We start from the raw sequence: 19,790 nt of genomic DNA on the forward strand, positions 1-19,790 counted from the left end.
AGTTTTGAAATTGGGTCTGTAGAGCGTGGCGAAGCTGGAGGTATCGGAAATGCATAAAGTTAGGGAGCCCAAACTGGTCTTTTAGTTGTTGGAATGATTTCAGTACGGTCCCGGTGTACAAGTCTGCCAAATAAACAACCCCTCTAGAGATCCACAGCTCATTATCAGGTAAATGTAATAGTTCGGGTAGGCCTGGATTGTTCCACAGTGGTGTCTGACTGTGTGTTGAGGGAATTTTAAGTTTGCGTCCAACAATCTCCCATATCTTACAGTAGTTATATAGTAATCCCCTGCCTCCACACCCGTCTGTCCCACTGCGTTCTCTATTCTCTCTAAGAATAAGCTGGAAGGGGTGGGTGTGCATTTTTGCAGCTTGAGAGCCTATTAAAAGCATGAACCGCTCCCTATCACCTTTATCGATATGAAAGAAGTGGGATAGCTGTGCTGCTAAGTAGTACAAGTTGTGGTCTGGCAGCGCCGTGCCCCCTAAATCAGTGGGGTTTTTCAGCAAGGGGTGTGTTCTTTTATAAAAGACTCAGGCTCTCAACTTTGTAACATGCTGAAACAAATCTCTGGAACACTATTGGACAGTAAGGTGTGAAGGTACATGGGCTACATCACATGACCACAGGATAAAAACGGCAAAAAAGGTACCGGAGTTTAGTAAGTGTTGCAATGTATAGCCATTTAAAGTTAGGGCCCTTTTTAATGCAGAGCTTTACCATAAAGGGGAAGCTCTGCTTGTCTGCCTCCCCCCTCCTCTGCTGCCATTTTTTGGCACCTTTTAGGGGGGAGGGGGGAGCAGGTGCATGGTTTTGACAGGTACCCGCTTCCACTTCTGGCTCAGTTCACTGTGACGAAGTGAGCCGGACAATTGGCCCCCTCCTCCTTCCCCTTGCAGCCGGCTCATTGACAAAGCGCAGCGCGATTCGTGCATGCGCAGTAGGAAACCGTCCGTGAAGCCGCAAGGCTTCAATGTCGGTTTCCCTTAGCCAAGATGGTGGCGCCAGCACCAGAGAATCGGCTCGGGTGAGGACACCGCTGGATGCCTGGACAGGTAAGTGCCCTAATAGTAAAAGTCTGCAGCTACAGTATTTGTAGCTGCTGACTTTTATTTTTTTTTTGGGGGGGGGGGGGGGCAGAACTCCATTTTAATGCAATAAGTACATCTAATGGGTTTACATACACTTTATATAAAAGCACTTCAATTAGTACTCCAGTCCTCAAGGACCACCAACAGGTCACATTTTCCAGGCTTCAAGGCAATTGCAAAGGATTGTTGTCTCTGGTTAAGTACACATTTATAATGTATATAAACATGTATTGTATAATGTATATAAACACCAGTCTGAAGGGCATTTGGTTCCGTAAGCATTTACAAAGCATCCATGGTGCACTGAACAGCTTTTTTGAACTAGTAAGCACCATTCATCTCCACCCTCGGAAATGTTCAGTACTGTTCTTAATAGGAGAAGCAGTCTGTTATTTATCAAGTAGACCTTTGCAGTTATTATTGAACTTCAGGAGGTAGTTATCTGGCATTTAACACGTTTTCGGTAAAGCTCTGCAAAAGCTTTTAAAATATTTGGTAAATACCTGCTGAAAGTCAAGGAAGGGTTCAAAGCTAAGATAAAACATACTCATACTTATTTCAAATGAAACATGATAATCGTTTCACCTGTGATCCTACAAAAAGATCTTGTCATCACATCTCTTTAAAACGGAATACATATGAAATAATTTGAATGTTAATTAGATTCACTCCGTGCCTTTCTTGCAATTATTTAGCCAAAAACCTGTGGGCAGTGGAAGCTGTCTCCGCCGGGAGAATGCAGTGATTATTGCTAGCGGCTATACCATACGGATAGGTACACCATTGTGAATGGGGCCTTATAGCTGTAATCCAAACAAAAGTTAGGATCTTCAGGAGAGATAACATGGATCCACTGCATGGATTGCCCATTATTTACACTGAAAAAAAAAAATTTTTTTTCAAAACATCTTGATAGCAACTGATCTACACACAATTGTAATGTATGTTGAATTCAACAGTGCTGTCCATAATATGTACACGTAATTACAGAACACCTGATTGTGTTTCCCAAACATTCCCCAATGCACAAAAGTCTGGATACAATCATTGCAGAAAACAGTAACTTCCCTCCCAGACAAGGTTGATATGGGAAGGCATCCAGGGATCAATATTTTGTGCTGTAGTGATGGTCACAGATCTAGCCGTTAATCCCCACCCAGGTAAAATTTAACCACAACCTCTATTACTGTTATAGCTCTTGTTCCAGGATACACAACGGACATATACCAAAGGCACATTTAGATGTCCATCAGGATTTGAAGTTCCATTTATCACAGAAGTGGGTCTGATGAGAGCCTTAATTGAACCCGTATAAGGCTAATCATCTCAACTGCAGTAGTAAATGCAGATGAAGATTTCTGATTTGGGCTACTTTAGTGTTGCAATATTTGATGGAATCTTATGAGTTAGCAGTGCTTTTTAATGTCTTTTCTTGTGGTGGTGGCTAAATAGGGCAATCCAAATCTTGTGGACTTGAGTGGCCAATACTGAACTTGCAGAGTACACTCCGGAATCTCATACTGAGCATCGAAGTAGGCAAATACGGTATTAATGTGGCATACAGTCAGACAAATGAAGATGTGCCTGTGAGAACCAAAAAAATAGACAGAAATCACAGTCAGATACATGTACTGTATATGCAATAAATACATTCAAAAGAGGTTTGCATTAAATACTATCACATTAATAACAACGCGTACAGACGATTGGAATTTCCGACAACAAATGTTCAATGTGCGCTTGTTGTCGGAAATTCCGAGCGTGTGTATGCTCCATCGGACATTTTTTGTCGGAATTTCCGACAAACAAAATTTGAGAGCTGGTTCTCAAAATTTCCGACATCAAAATCCGTTGTCGTAAATTCCAAGCGTGTGTAGACAGTTCCGACACACAAAAGTCCACGCATGCTCGGAATCAAGCAGAAGAGCCGCACTGGCTATTGAACTTCATTTTTCTCTGCTCGTCGTACGTGTTGTATGTCACCGCGTTCTTGACGTTCGGAATTTCCGACAACATTTGTGTGACCGTGTGTATGCAAGACAAGTTTGAGCCAACGTCTGTCACTCACAGCAAGGGGGAGGATTTGACAAAATTTTTCTCTGTTTGTCAAGTTTTATCTCACTGAACAATAAAAGGGGATTGCTCAAAGCTGGATTAACTCTTTGTGGCAGGACTGGGCTAAAATGATAGGAGATCTTACACTCTACATGATGACATAAAAAAAAAAAAGATTTCGGGTTTACATCCACTTTAACTTTATGAAATGATCTTTTCTTAAAAAAAAAAGTAAATTGTGCAATGTGCCAAGATCAATGCATTGGCACTACAGCGATCCCGCCAGACTGCACCGCACACCAGCTGCTGCATTGTAACACAGCGGCTGGTGTGAATTAGCCTTTAATGTATATGTGCTAATATGTGTGATAGTGTATGTGTGTTTACAGTGTGTGTTAGTGTTTATGTGTTTAGTGTATGCATGTTGATGTGTACATTTGTTAGGGTCAGGTCACACTAGTGATACTGTATGCAAGTGACAAATTGCCAGGGACAGGATTATTATGCAGATCAGAAGAAATACATTCTTAGCGCCAAGCTTCTCTCCCTCACTGTTAAGATTTGCCACTGCTTTATCATTGATGAAAACACTGCAGGAAGTCACATGTCACCAATCCTGCCAGCGAGGAAGTGACCCCTGGATCCAGGTGAGTATTTATTATGCTCTGCATATAATCTTGTCACTGGACATTTCGACCTACCAGGCAGCGCTCCCTTTTTGCCTATAGCCCAGAGCTCAGTGGAATGGTTTCCTCTTGACAGCTGCCTTATAGTTCTTGCACTGGCAGGTAATGGATAGTCAGTGGGCAGTTTTCCTCCTACAAACCAGAAATATAAGGGAGCAATCTTCCTCTCACTGACCTCCAATGCAAGAGGGATTTATCTTCCTACTAACTACCAATGTAAGGGGGCATTCTTCCTTCTATTCACTACCCAAGAAAACAGTATTCTTCATAATGCTTGCACACCTAAGGAAGCTTTCATTCTTCTACGGACCACCAACTCAGGTGAGAATCTTTCTGCCTACTGACCACCAGTGCAAGGGAGCATTCTTCCTTCAACTGGCAACCAACATAAGTGGGTATTCTTCCTTCTACTGACCACCAATGTTAAGGAGCATTCCTACTGACCATCCACATAAGATGATATTCTTCCTTGTATTGGCCAGCCACATAAAGGAGCATTCTTTTTCCTACTGACCACTCAGGCAAGGGAGCATTCTTCTTTCTAGTGAACACACACACGAGGGAGCCATCTTCCTTCTACTGACCACTACTTAAAGGAGAATTCTTCCTTCTTCTGACCACCAACAAGCATTCTTCCTTCTCCTGACCACCCACATAATGGGGTAATTTTCCTTCTACTGATCACCAATGTACAGGGTAATTTTTTCTCACACTAACCATCAATGCAAGAAACATTACATTTTTACTTAGTTTAGTGAATTAAGCGAAGCTTTGCTACATTATCCAATCAAGTACAAGCAAAAATCCATTTTTGTTTATTTTCCTTGCACATGATTTAATATTCTTTGCAACGTGAATTTTCACTTACTGTCAACTCTACAATTAAAGCTGTTATAAAGGCTGTTTTTCCCCCAAAATAACAAACATGTTATACTTACCTGCTCTGTACAATTGCACAGAGCAGCCTCAAACCTCCTCTTATGGGGTCCTCCATTGTCGATCTCTGCTATGGGGCAGACGTCCAGGCTTGCTCCCGAGTCAGGCTGTGTGCATCCATTGACACACACAGTGCCACTTGGCTCCACCCCCCCACTCTCTCTTAACAGGATTTGATTGACAGCAGCAGGAGACAATGGCTCCCTAAGTATTTAGGGAGGTGAGTGGGTAATACTGCTATTGGAAGGTTATGACTTTAGAACCACTTTAAGATAAGTAAAATTCACTTTGAAAATTGAACATTCTCTAGGCATCCAGTAAACCAACCAAACTTTTCTTTTTAAATTTTATTCTCTATAACAGGGGTCTCCAAACTTTCTAAACAAAGGGCCGGTTTATTGTCCTTCAGACTTTGGGGGGCTGGACTGTGGCCAGCAGGAGTGGAATTTTTTCTGGCTTCAGTGGGAATAAACATTACCACATTTGGTATTAGGCGGAGGAATAGTGCCACATCGTAGGCATCATAGGGAGGAATTATGCCCCATTATTGGTGTCAGTGGCAGAAATGGTGTCCCATTGTTGGTGTCATATGGCAGAATAGTATCTCATATCAGTGGGAGGAATAGTGCCTCAGGTGTCTGGCATGCAAAGGGCCGCATCTAGCCTCTGGGCCTTAATTTGGAGACCACTGCTCTATAATTCAATACATAACTCATATATATTAACTGTTCTTACCAGAAGCTATGCAAGTAACAGAAGTTGATCCTTTTCCAAAAATTACAGAAGAAGCGATCACTAAGCCAGCAAGAAATGGCCAATAGCCACAAATAAAAAGACACGAATGCCAAATTAATGATGTCCTTGTCAGTGCACCTGTGTATAATAAGTGAAAAAAATATTATTTGACCAGTTAAATGCTAAGGAGGTTTTACATCAAAAAAGAGACCTCCAATTCGGACTCCTCCACTCCTTTCCTATTGTCACAATAGATATGCTACAATAATACATTTTGTATTATCATGAGTTATGACTACTCGGGTTAGGGAGTAGTTTGGTAAGGTGGATCCCTCGATGTTGCAGCATTAGAAGAGTCTTAATTGAGAGCAGGGGCGGACTGACAACTCATGGGGCCCCCGGGCAATAGGCCACACAGTATACACACACACAGTATACAATCACACAGTATACACATACATGTACACACAGTATACACAGACATGTTTCTATTGGCTGAGAAGGTACTGGAGAGGTGGGGCAGCTATAATCTCGGGATTTTTAGACCAAAAGGATGTCGGTAAGGGACATTTCAGAGACAGATGTAAATTAAACACAGATTTTTACATACTGTCCCTGGTTTTACTGAGGCTGACAACCCTGATGGGGCCCCCTAGTGGCCCAGGGCCCTCGGGCAGTGCCCGAGTGGCTCAATGGTCAGTCCGCCCCTGATTGAGAGTTAACTATTTGTTAATAGCGGAAAAAGATTTTTAATACACTTTAATAGGTTAAATCAGAGATATAAAAAATTAAAATGAGGTGGAGTGGAGGGGCTGATGATGTCACAATATCCCCGTCCAATCAGAGAACACCTTGCATCAACTAAGAAGCATACAACACGTATTCTGAATGGCAGAGGTGCTGAATACTGATCATTCAGAACCGTTCTGATCTGTCCATGCATTTTAAACTCATGACAGCATGGATGGCGAAACTGTATCACACACAGAGGTAAGTGCAGCGGAAAGCTTTGCTTTCTCATGTCAGAGCCTCCAGCAAGGAGAACAGTGAGCAGCACAGCTGTGACATCACCAATTCTAAATATAACTCTAAAGCCCCATACACGTGGGCTGAATATTAAGCGCATCGGCCGGTTTAATAGAAAGCGAACAACATTTGGCCCGTGTGTACGGCAGCCGGTCCTGAGTCTGTCCAAGTGGCATGACCCAAAAAGGTCTGATCGCCATCTGATCAGCGCTCTTAGCCAATGGCTGAGAGCACTGACCGGTGTGTTCAGGTGGGGGCCATCACCCTGTCAAAACAGAATTGCTCAGTGGGGGAGATCGCTATACTAACATCGCATAGTTAGTACAGCGGCTCCTCCTCAGCTCTTCAGTTTTTTTTTTTTCATTCAGCCCACTGGGTTGAACAAAAAAATAAACTACTAGTGTGTAACTACTACTACTAGGTCTCCTGAGATCAGCAGTCACCATAGAGAAATGCAACTCTGCGGTTGTAGGCACAGAAGTGCCTTGACACACATGCCAATTAGTACATAAGTGTTTTTTAAAAGAGGAATTGCAGACAAAAGGTTTAGGGCACTGTTTAGGTAAAAGTAATATTTCTAGATGTGTAACAGCACACTATCACTTTTTAAATCCAGGCTCCCGTTATTGTGACAAAGCAATCAGTAAAAAAAAAAATAAAAAATCACCATTTGCATACAATTCTTGATTAGAAGCAGCAGAGCACTTCACACACATGTGGCCGTGCCTAGGCTCAATCCGTTAAACTAGATTTACAGGAGCTAAATTTGCTAGGCATATTCCTCTCACTCTTCCTGGATTACATAAATGGTGTCATCACGGTCATCTAGCAGGTCATAACTGACATGGCTTACATGTAATTGAAGTATAGACTTGCCTAAACCTAGTTCTGCTTTAATCCTGGAACAAAAAATCCACATTGTCATGCATTTGTGCATATACAGTAAATATAAACTCAGTGCGCAACTTACTTTCTTATCTCCTTCACCAAAACATACAGTATGTGGATAGTTATACTGTTCAAAACATAGGCATTGATTGTAGGCTTCACAAATGACAACAGTGTACTGACTACTGCTGTGATGAAGATGACAACTCCAAACTGACCCCTGTCACATAATAAGACATATTACTTGGTTACTGCAGCCAATAAACAAATTAAATCAATTGCATCCGTACTGGTAAGTATGAACTATGACAATTGGGAGATACATGTACTGTATAAAGGAAATATGATTGGCTTTTATTATCTATTACATAGGGTCTGGGACACGTTACCCATCAGGTCCACCTTACTGTTAATGAACAACAAGGCCCAAGAATGGCTTTCAAATCCGGCCACTGCCATGTGCTGTCAAACAAAAGTAAAATGGACCTGATGGGGAACAAGTCTCTCAGTTCCTCTTCAGATATTGACCACCCCTGCTACAAAACTCCTCGGCCATGTGCCTGTCACTATGATGAACACAGAGACCAGGGAGGGAAGGAGCTATCACCAGGAAAGTGTTGTTAATGCTTTATTGAATTCCCCTCATTAAATGGACTCTCTGAGATGCAATGTTTGCTGTACACAATCAGCACTTCACTTATTAATTCTACTCTTTCCTCTTTTTTTCTTTGCATCCTTTAATTTCCTAATATTGTGGACAGCAGCATTTTCATCTTTGCAAGTCTCTGAAGTTTCAATACAGCAGGAGGTGATCGTAGTAAATTAGTGTACACATTACGCATTAGTTTACTTGCAACGACACAGTTGGGAACTGTCCATAATACTTTTCTGTTTGCACTAATATAAGGTGAAGAGATAAGAAGGAAATCTGGGGACACCCTACTGACCATGCTCATTTTTATCCAAGCCCACAAAATGATGCCCCCCATTTCAATTAATATTTAGCTTGTATAAACGATATGTACATTTTAACAATGCCTATAAGGGCAATCTGGTGGGTTTTAAACTTAAAACATCAAAAAATGTGACATAATGTGAACATGACTAGAATTCTGAAATACTCAGGGCATCCTGGGAGAGAATCCAGAAACAAGTTGTTATATGGTTGGGATAGCCAGATTACATCTTATGGTGGGAGTGGTTTAAAGGGGACAATCAAATAGAACCTGTGCGTATTCACTGTACACACTGCACACATATGCAGCAACCCTTGTTTTAAAAAATACTCCAAATTACTGTGCAACAGGTGACAGTCTCACTGACGCACATAAACCTCAGGACAAAGGGACTTTTTTTTTCAAATTAAACTTTCCATTACTGTACATATGCCTTTCTGCACACAAAAAAAGTATCACTTTGTCTGAGCCTTCCGTAATGTTGAACTGCATCAAAATCAGCAATGATTGAAACATAAACACTTTGGTCAGAATTATGTATTGTACACCATAGTTTATCATTTGCAGTGGTCAGGAGTAAGCAAAATACAATACAATCTATAGAGTGTTGATGGTTGGGTACACAGGTAGTGATGCAGATGGGATCTTTGTATATACACACAGCACTGTACTGTCACCCTCATATAGTAGATGGTTGGGGTACACAGGTAGATAGATAGATAGATAGATAGATAGATAGATAGATAGATAGATAGATAGATAGATAGATAGATAGATAGATAGATAGATAGATAGATAGATAGATAGATAGAATAAGATAGATTTTATATATATATATATATATATATATATATATACAGATAGACAACATAATTTAAAAACTAAGCAGTTAGCAAAATAAATGAATATAGATACTGTAGATAGAATAAGATAGATAAGAATGATAGATAGATAGATAGATAGATAGATAGATAGATAGATAGATAGATAGATAGATAGATAGATAGATAGATAGATAGATAGATAGATAGATAGATAGATAGGGACTGGCCAGAGAGGGATTACTTTGTCGCAGTTGGCCAGCTTACACATGCATTAAGCTGTTTTTTTATGGAAAGTTTGCTAGAAAGACCGTATAGCAGTCTGCAGAGGGTTTATCCAAAATTTTTAGTGGTAACATGCGGTCACACACCTTTAGCATCTGTGTGGTTATATATATATATGTAGAAAGTATTTGGATTGGAGCATGGGTATATCTTATTTCTATTGTGTAGAGTGGGTTAGTGACCAGACCTGAACCTGTAATTCTCCTACAGCTTGTGTCTATTTGCCCCATATTGACACTATATCTACTGAAGTGTGATACAAGCAAGTAAGTATTTTGCATGTTGCAGAGTAGAGTAGAGTGGAGTAGGGACTGGCCAGAGAGGGATTACATTTGACTTTCAACTGTTATCAGCTGTGGTCTTTTGATTAACTTAGCATGAAAAGATAAATGCTTCCTTTCCAGAAGCATTTCAGTTCCTGAAAGTGCAACTGAAGCAAACAATCAACTATGGGTGGCAAGGCACTGTCAAAAGATCTCCTGGATAAAATTGTGGACAGGCACATGTCAGGAGATGGAAACACGAACATTTAGAATGCTTTATCAATGCCTAGAAGCACAATGAAGTCTATTATTAAGAAGTGTAAGGTATTTGGTATAACAGGATCAGGACGTCGCTCCAAACTGGATGAAAGAGCCAGGAGGAAACTGGTCAGAGAGGCTACCAAAAGGCCTACAGCAACTTTGAAGCAGTTGCAGGAATTTATGACAAAGAGTGGTCATTGTGTGCATTTGAAAACAATATCACAAATTTTCCACAAACATGGCTTGTATCAGAGGGTTGCAAGAAAAAATCCCCTCCTCAAGAAAGGCCACATGCAGACATGACTGAGCTTTGCCAAAACACACCTTGAAGATTCTGAAGCCACATGGAAATAGTGTTGTGGTCAGATGAGACTAAAATGGAATTTCTGCAAAGTTAGTAGAGACGTATCCCAACAGACTAAGGCTGTATTTAAAGCAAAATGTGGTCCAACAAAATACTGGGGGGTGATTCTTTTTCCAACTCAGTGATTCTGTTTTTTTATTTGTTTTCTGACTTGTTGGTGTTATATCTTTCACTTGGATGTTATACATTGAGTAAACACAGCTGGATAAACCAAAAAATGTGTTTGTCTTCATTTCAGGCTGCAAAGCATTACAATTCGATTTTTTAAAGGGGGTTGATTCTTTTCTATATCCACTGTACATCAAATGTCCTCATCAGAGTCCCCCCTGACATCAATTGTCCCCATCAGAGTCTTCCCTTACATCAAATGTCCCTATCGGGGTTTTTTCTTACATCAAATGTCCTCCAATAGAGTCCCCCCTTAAATCAAATGTCACCATCAGAGTCTTCTTTTACATCAAATGCCCTCATCAGAGTCCCATCATTTACATCAATTGTCCCCATCAGAGTCTTTCCTTATATCAATTGCCCCCCCCATCAAAGTCCCCTCTTACGTCAATTGCCCCCATCAGAGTTCCCTCTTACATCAAATGTCCCCATCAGTGTTTTCCCTTACATCAAATGCCCCCATCAGTGTCTTCCCTTACATTAAGTGTCCCCATCAGAGTCTTCCTTTACATCAAATTATCTCCATCAGAGTCACTCTTACTATCAAATGTCCCCATCAGAGTCTTCCCTTACATCAAATGTTCCCATTGGAGTCCCTCCTTACATCAAATGTCCACATCAGAGTCCTCCCTTACATCAAATGTCCATATCAGAGTCCCTCCTTATATAAAAGATCTCCATCAGAGTCCCTCTTACATGAATTGCTCCCATTAGACTTGCTTCTTACATAAAATGTCCCCATCAGAGTGCCCCCTTGTATCAAATATCCCCGTCTGAGTCCTTCTTACTTCAAATGTCCCCGTCAGAGTCCTCCCTTACATCAGAAGTCCCCATCAGAGTCCGCATCAGCTGTGCAGCATTATAGGAATCAGTGGGGCCATGCACATAGCTGTGTCTACACACAAAAATGTGCGCCGTGTTCAGCAGTCTACAAAAAATGTAGAGCACAGCTGCGTTCAGGGTCATACATATCTGTAGACTTTAGACGAGTATGCATGTAAACACGTACAGTATACGCATACACATGTGGGCCCCATTCACACTTCGGCATTGTGGAAACACGGGCAGAAGCACTTGTTTCTGTTCTTGTTTTTCTGTTCGTGATTCTGTAAATATTCTAAAAGCAAGATAAAATGCGCAATGCACATGTAGTGACATTATTTCTTGATTGCACCCCAAACGTGGGTAGCAGTCACGCATTTTGCTACACATTTTTCATGTAACAAAACACATGAAAAGTGCACAAAAACCTGTGACACAAGACGCGCTTGGCTCTGTGCCAGAATTTGGTCGATGATTTTCTTTAGCGAGTTTTTGGGGTGCGGGAGGCCCATTAAAATAAATTGTGCCATGCCGAAAAGGCGCAGAAAAGCGATATAAACGTAACACGTTAGCGTCCCTCAAGTGTATACGGGGCCGAAAAGGAGCTTGAATTGTATGTGTCTAAATGCATCTAAACTGGGAATATTTTGTGTGCTTATTTTGTGCAGGATCTTCTACTAGCTTTTCCAGCCAGAACCTGCATTCTGCTCAGAATATACACATATGTCCATGTGAATGAGCCTCTTCTGCTTTGGAGGGGGGCTCACATCTTTAGCCACTTGACCTCCGGAAGATTTACCCCATTCATGATCAGGCTATTTTTTGTGATACGGCACTGCGTTACTTTAACTGACAATTGCGCAGTCGTGCGATGCTGTACGCAAATACAATTGATATCCTTTTTTTCCCACAAATAGAGCTTTCTTTTGGTGGTATTTGATCACCTCTGCGTTTTTTATTTTTTGAGCTATAAACAAAAAAAAGACCGACAATTTTGAAACATACACAATATTTTTTACTTTCTGCTATAAAACCTATCCAATAAAAAAAAAAACTGAAATATAATCAAATTTCTTCAAAAATTTAGGCCATTCTGCTACATATTTTTGGTAAAAAAAATCCCAATAAGCATATATTGATTGGTTTGCGCAAAAGTTCTAGCGTCTACAAAGTATGGAATATTTTTATTTATTAATTATAATTTTTTGCGATATTGCGGTGGACATTCTGCCACTGACTGTCACTTTTGACACTTTTTGGGGAGCAGTGACAATAAAACAGTGATCAGTGCTAAAAAATATGCACTGTCACTGTACTAATGGCACTGGCTGGAAAGGGGTTAACATCAGGGGCGATCATCAGGGGATTGTTTACATAAGCAGATCGCTGTTCTGTCTCTCTGTCTGATGATTGGTGGGTGCCAGAGGACATCAAGTCTGTGGTACCCGCCAATCAGCTCCCGCTCTGTGAACACAGTGGAGCATGCACGCCCCCTACCCAGAAGAGTCGGATCACATATATATATATACATGGTCCGGAGCAGAGGTGCCACCCTGTAGCAGTAAAACTACCTTAAGTGCAGATTTTAAGTAGATAAACATTTTCAGAACATAATGTACAGACTCTTTTAACTTCAACTCATTAAGCTCTCTTCTATCTACCTCAGCCCTTGTGGAGCTCACTTTTACTCCCTATGGGCTGGTTCACATATGCGCTGTGCGTTTTTTGTGCGTGGTGTTTTTACACAGGTTTTTAGCGGCACTACCATTGAACTCTATGAGAATGTGCATTTTGAAGAAAGTCCTGCATGCAGCCTCTTTGATGGTCTTTCACCAAAAGACGCATTTAATGGTAGCGCTGCTGAAAACGTGTAAAATGTGCATAAAAAGTGACATGCCAAAACCACACCACACACATGTGAACCAGCCTTGTGAGTTTACTGGCTTGTGGGAAATCTTCCCCCAAACCCCAATCTTGAACCTGTAAAGGGCTTTGTCTCCTGCTATGTTTACATTTTAAGTTTGGGGGGGGGTAAACATTGAGCCCCAGCTGCTCCCCCTTAATTGCAAAGGCAACAAAAGTGTAAACAGGCAAAATTGATCCCCCTGTCAAGTTCTACCGGTAGCACCACCTGCCAAATAAGCCCTTTTCAACTGAATGGGGTCTCACTGCAACGACTGGCGGGGCCGACATTGAACAATGCAGTCCCAGCATTGAACTCAGACAGTCTTATCTACTGCTGCAGTGACCGCTGCCAACTTCCTTTAAGGGCGCTGGCCTTAGTGCAACTCTGTGACCAGCCATTTCACCCAAGCCGCAATGAGGTGAATCAACAGCAGGATTCGCTGGCTCTCTGATACCCCTTGCAGGCATAACCAAACTTGTTCACTGTTGCAAGAGGCGATAGCAGGCGTGCGGATACCACCTCACATCCAGCTTTATTTCCAGTAATATTCCAGTTTCCCCACTCCATTGGCCACATACCAGGCCAGGAAGTGGAGGACTTTTTCTGAAGGACCTTCCCTCCTGGTGACTCCTGGCAGACAAAAGTGCACATACATCTTCTTGGAATGCTCCCCCCAAAGTTTTGGATCTCCTCCGGTTACACGCACTCTCTGGTTGCTATTGAAGATAGACACTTCCTTCCTGGCTTATTTTTTCCTCCTTGTTTAGACTCTCCATATTCCAGCTTGGGTAACATCTTCAGCTCCCTGTCAGTAGACCTGACCTCCCTAGTGTTGCTATTGGGACCCACACACCTTTTCTGCTCCTGGTTAACCTCCTGCTCTCTCTCTCGGCACTCAGAGTGGGCTTCCCAATTGCAGTAGCCGAGTCAAAAGCCTCTCGCTAGCCAGCTTACACTGTATTCAGGGACAGGGGACACTCACTGTACCGTAACCAACACATTGTCAAGGATTCCCATGTGGCCCCTATTTCCTTGTAAAGTAGCAGTTCAGATTTAAAGAAGAATTATAACAATTTTCTTTTCAGTTCCCATATCCATGCTAGCCATGTTGTTGGTTAGCTGTGCACCAAAGGGGTGGCATCTTGTCTAACATTCCAGCTAGGAAGATGGGACAATGTACTAAATGTACCTTGTCCTAAGAGGAATTGAATAATGTAAAAAAGGGATAATTCATCATGAAATCTTCCATAGGTATGTGACCAAATTCTTGCATATGCTCAGCCATGACTGATTCCTCTTTATCCTCTTTCAGGTACACTCAAGTCAGACAAGTTCAGCATTCTAATTCATCTGGGTGACACATCCTAGCCATAACTCTGACTATCCTAACTGTCCTCTATGGTTGCTGTCTTTATGTTCAGAATATTTGGCAATTATGTAAGGAAAATGCTACAAAGTTCTGAGGACCACCCTCTGTATTTCTATGGAAGAAACAGAGAATTAGCAGACCAGAGTCAAATGACAAGTGCTGTAAACAACCCCGGAAGCACTGCAAACACTATGTTTTAGATATATTTAAAGGGGTTGTAAAGGGGTTGTATACCCTCAAGGTTTTTCACCTTAATGCACCTCTATGTATTAAGGTGAAAAACCTTCTGTAGTGCAGCAGCCCCCCAGAGCCCCCCTTTTTCTTACCTGAACGCGATTGTTCCAGCGACGGGGACGAACACAGCAGCTCCAGCTGCTGTCTTCGGTCCTCATTGGATAGATTCATAGCAGCAGGAGCCATTGGCTCCCGCTGCTGTCAACCAAATCCAGTGACATGGGAGCCGGAGGGTGGGGCCGAGTCCTGCTGTCTGTGTCAATTTACGCAGCAGCAGGACTCGGGAGCGTGCCCGCACGATTGCCCCCCCATGGAATGCGGCTTTCTGTGGGGGCACTTGAGAAGAGGAGGAGCCAGGAGTGCCACTGGGGGACCCCAGAAGAGGAGGATCGAGGCCACTGTGCAAAACCCCTGCACAGAGGAGGTAAGTGTAGGCATGTTTGTTATTTAAAGAAAAAAAAAAAAACCTTTACAACCCCTTTAAACTCTGATTGGATAGCATTTGATTTGACATTTAGGCTAGGCGTTGCGGATCGCGGGCGGAATCACCTTGATTGTGCCCACGATTCTCAAACTGCTGCAAAACACAGGACACACTTGCGACCCTGTTTCTTTCAATGGCAGCCCAATCGTGGTGTGATTTTGCCACGATTGTCACCCAACAAATCGTGGCAAAATTGCGCAAACAAAATTGTGGGACACCTGTCGCCCAAAGAAGTTCCGGAATGTCATAGTCTGTGCCTTGGCATCATTATGTCGAATGCAGGACAATGGACTCTTTTCTAGTCTTAATGATGTCAGGACCCTAGAAGAAGAAGAAGCTGTGGGTCCTCTTTTTTATTTTTTGTTCCCCTAGACCCAAATTGGAAATGAATCTTTGCAGTACAGTCACATCCACATTCCAAAGGATAATTTTTAGTTGTGCAGAGTTGCGCTTCAAGCTCCTTATCCATTGTAATCCACTTTATTCTTAAAACACTTGCCGACCGGCTCCTGTACATATACGTCGGTAGTTTAAAGATGGATATCTCAGTAACAACAGCAGCTGCTGCCACAGCTGAGGTATTCATCTTTTGAGCCAGCGGTCCTGTTTACGATAATGGTGGTCTCTGCGGATTTACCACGAGATCACCGTTATCGGCGGTGGGAGAGGGGCCACCCCCCCTCCCGCCGCTCTCCTGCGCCCTGTCTGTGGCTAGGTATGGAGACGAGTAAGGGGAAGAAGGCCCCAACCCGTCTCCATATTATAGCAGGGCGGAAGCGACGTCAAAACATCACTTCCGCCCATACGTCTTAAAGGGCCATTTTTCTGTTGTCATTTTTTCAAATGACAATTTTTTTTTTTTAATTGCATTTAAGTCCAAATATGAGATCTGAAGTCTTTTTGACCCCAGATCTCATATTTAAGAGGACCTGTCATTCTTTTTTTCCATTACAAGGGATGTTACATTTCTTGTAATAGGAATAAAAGTGACCCAATTTAAAAAAAAAAAAAAACAGTGAAAAAATAAATAAACAAAATAAGAAAAAAAAATGTTTAAAGCGCCCCGTCCCGACGAGCTCGCACTCAGAAGCGAACGCATATGTGAGTAGCGCCCGCATATGAAAACGGTGGTCAGACCACACATGTGAGGTATCGCCGCAATCGTTAGAGCGAGAGCAATAATTCTAGCCCTAGACCTCCTCTGTAACTCAAAACATGCAACCTGTAGAATTTTTTAAACATCGCCTATGGAGATTTTTAAGGGTAAAAGTTTGACGCCATTCCACGAGCGAGCGCAATTTTGAAGCGTGACATGTTGGGTATCAATTTACTCGGCGTAACATTATCTTTCACAATATAAAAACAAATTGGGCTAACTTTACTGTTGTCTTATTTTTTTATTCAAAAAGTGGATTTTTTAAAAAAAGTGCACTTGTAAGACCGCTGCGCAAATACAGTGTGACAAAAAGTATTGCAATGACCGCCATTTTATTCTCTAGGGTGTTAGAAAAAAATGTATAATGTTTGTAAGTAATTTTCTAGCAAAAAAACTTGTTTTTAACTTGTAAACACTGAGTCTGAAAAAGAGGCCTGGTCTTTAAGTGGTTAAGAGGACCGGAAACAACTACAGAACTCAAATATATGATCTTGTTATTTATACTCAGAGGCTGAAAGACAGGAAGCCTGATTTACTAATGGATATGCATGTGCTCCAACACATTGATCGAACAAGCAAATCCCAGGGTCACAGAATTTACAATGCACCTACAATGCTTTAGCACAAGCTACATCGAAATCCGCACAGAGCCCCCTTACATCAGAGTCCGCACAGGCCCCCCTTACATCAGAATCCGCAGAGGTCCCCTTACATCGGAGTCCGCACAGGCCCCCCTTACATCAGAGTCCGCACAGACCCCTCTTACATCAGAGTCCGCCCAGGCCCCCCCTTACATCAGAGTCCGCACAGGCCCCCATTACATCAGAGTCCGCACAGGCCCCCTTTACATCAGAGTCCTCAGAGCCCCCCTTACATCAGAGTACGCAGAATTTCCACTTACTGTAAGGGGGAGCTCTGTGGACTCTAATGTAAAGGGCAACCCTTATTTAAGTGCTGTTCTGAGAACCCTGATTTAAGGGGGAATGCTGTGGAATCTGGTGTAAAGGGGGTCTCTGCTAACCAAAGCCCCACCCTTGTGCATCAGAGTCCACAGAGTGCCACTTAAATTAGTTTTATATATACACTGGGGGGCAGGAGAGAGAGTGAGCTTACTAATCCCAGGATGGAGGCTCAGCTTTTATCTTCTGTGTTCAACCTTCTTTCACATCTCACCGGGGATGTGTGGGCAGTGTAGACACAGGAGTAGAGGGGCTGGAGGAGCAGGAGTGGAAAGTGGAACTGTCAGCGTCAGCTCTTGAGGATGAGCTGGGTGTGAGGGAAACACACAGCTCAGCCCATGCAGCCTGCTAGTTCCACCGGAGAAGACACAGGCTTGGCGAGCGGTGGCCGAGGCTTGTGTTAACCCTGTCTAGGCCGCAGTCGCCGCTTACCTCCCGCTGTGCAGCCTGATCATCAACAGGCCAAGGAGCTGGGGGCCCTGGCCCACCGGGCAGCTGACCGGTCTGCCCTATCGCCAGTCTGGGCCTGGTCGGCAGGAAGTATTGATAGTTTTAAAAGGCTCCTAGACATGCATCTTAGTGAATACAATATATAGGGATATGGGAAATTATTATCAACATGAACACACATACACCAATCACACATCACAGCTATGAATAAGCGCCAGGATGGGGCGTGAAACATGTTAGCTATTTTTCCTGTTCCTCCCTGTACATGAGGTGATTCATTTGGATTTTATTTCTTCATATCAATAAATATGCTTTCTAAGGTGTGCGGCCGTCCAGGATCTTTTTCTTTCCTCACACCAATCACACAGATTGGACTGGGTGGACTAGTAACTTTATTCAACCTTACCAACTATGAAACTATGATGAAATATATGCTCCATTATCCAGCGTATCCTGGCTAAGCCATGACCTACTTAAAATATAAATGTGATTTTCTGATATGTGATGTTTTATGATATGTCTACCTGTGCATACCATGTAGGAATAAAACATATGCAGTATGTATGGCTAATATTAAAGAAAAGTGCAAAAACCATCATTTGTAAAATAACTTAATTGAACTGTGGGAACTGAAGCACCAGCCATAATATGAGATTCCATACACTGGTGCTTGGAATAGAGATCACTGTGATAAATACCCATACATAAGCTACCCTTTTCCTTACAGCAGCAAGGCATGCGGTTTTGTTGACATTCCGCTTAGCTTGGAACAGCTAAGCTTGTGTTTTTATTGCTTAGTGAGCTGATTCCATTCATTGTTATTTGTTTTGTTTTTTTACATTTTATTTCAAATATTCACAGTATACCTTATAGGAACAGACGGCATAAAAGCAGCGTTTTTTCAATGTGTAACATGCATAGCAATCTACAACACTGTACGCTTTGAACGTTACTGTATGATCAGCTAGGCAAGTCTTTTTTTTTTAGTAGATCAGGCCCATTTTTTTGCGCTTAGATCAGGGATATGCAATTAGCGGACCTCCAGCTGTTGCAAAACTACAAGTCCCATCATGCTCTGTCACAAAAATTCTTAGTACCTTGTTCAAAAGTATTTCAAGTTTACTTTTAACGTTCGACTTTAGAATGAATAGATTGAACGAAAACCACATACACATACATAATTTCATACATTGGAGAGAAATTTTCCATCCTGCTTTTTAACATTTTCTTGTCACTACAGTCAAAAACGAATGTGGTTTTGACCCCACTAACCAATATTCCTACAATGAAAAATGTCAAACAAAATTCTTCTAGTGTATATCTAGATTTAGAAGCTGCAGAGGACCCAGTCACACATAGGAGTTGAGGTGATAAGAGACCGCAAAAAGGTGTCCTTTTATGAAACTGAGATCAGCAGCGATCCCGAGTCTCACCGCTGATCTCAGCTCATTACCAGTTTATGAAACTGAGATAATCAGCGGAGAACATGTTTTCCGCAGATTATCTCAGCACAGTGAGAATTTGTAACTGACTTCACAGAAACGGCCAGTTTATGAAGGTGCCATCTCAGCACCTCACTGGCGATCTGTGGCAGAATTCTCACTTTCTGATTCACCATTTCAGAAGTGGAGAATCAGAGTGAGAAGCCTGAAACTGGCTGATATTCTGGAGAAAGTACACACCCCAAAACCAGCAGATAGGAATTTATAGTGTGTGTGTATATATATATATATATATATATATATATATATATATATATATATATATATATATATATATAATATAATATATATATATATACATATATGTATATATATATATATATATATATATATATATATATATATATATATATATATAGATAGATATATAT

General features: G+C 41.8%; 1 protein-coding gene across 1 annotated transcript in view; it reads right to left on the minus strand.

The window, feature by feature from the left end:
* Nucleotides 1-1,290: 1,290 nt before the first annotated feature.
* ACER1 (alkaline ceramidase 1) overlaps nt 1,291-19,790 on the minus strand; it is a 75,823-nt gene continuing 57,323 nt past the window's right edge. Inside the window, exons 5-7 of the mRNA XM_073600093.1 lie at nt 7,502-7,639; nt 5,506-5,643; nt 1,291-2,677 (exon numbers count right to left, since the gene is read on the minus strand). Of these exons, the coding sequence (XP_073456194.1) occupies nt 2,500-2,677; nt 5,506-5,643; nt 7,502-7,639 (454 nt within the window). The 3' untranslated portion in view covers nt 1,291-2,499. The remainder of the gene's footprint in view (nt 2,678-5,505; nt 5,644-7,501; nt 7,640-19,790) is intronic.

This window comes from Aquarana catesbeiana, linkage group LG01 (assembly GCF_042186555.1).
Source record: "Aquarana catesbeiana isolate 2022-GZ linkage group LG01, ASM4218655v1, whole genome shotgun sequence".
NCBI lineage: Eukaryota > Metazoa > Chordata > Amphibia > Anura > Ranidae > Aquarana > Aquarana catesbeiana.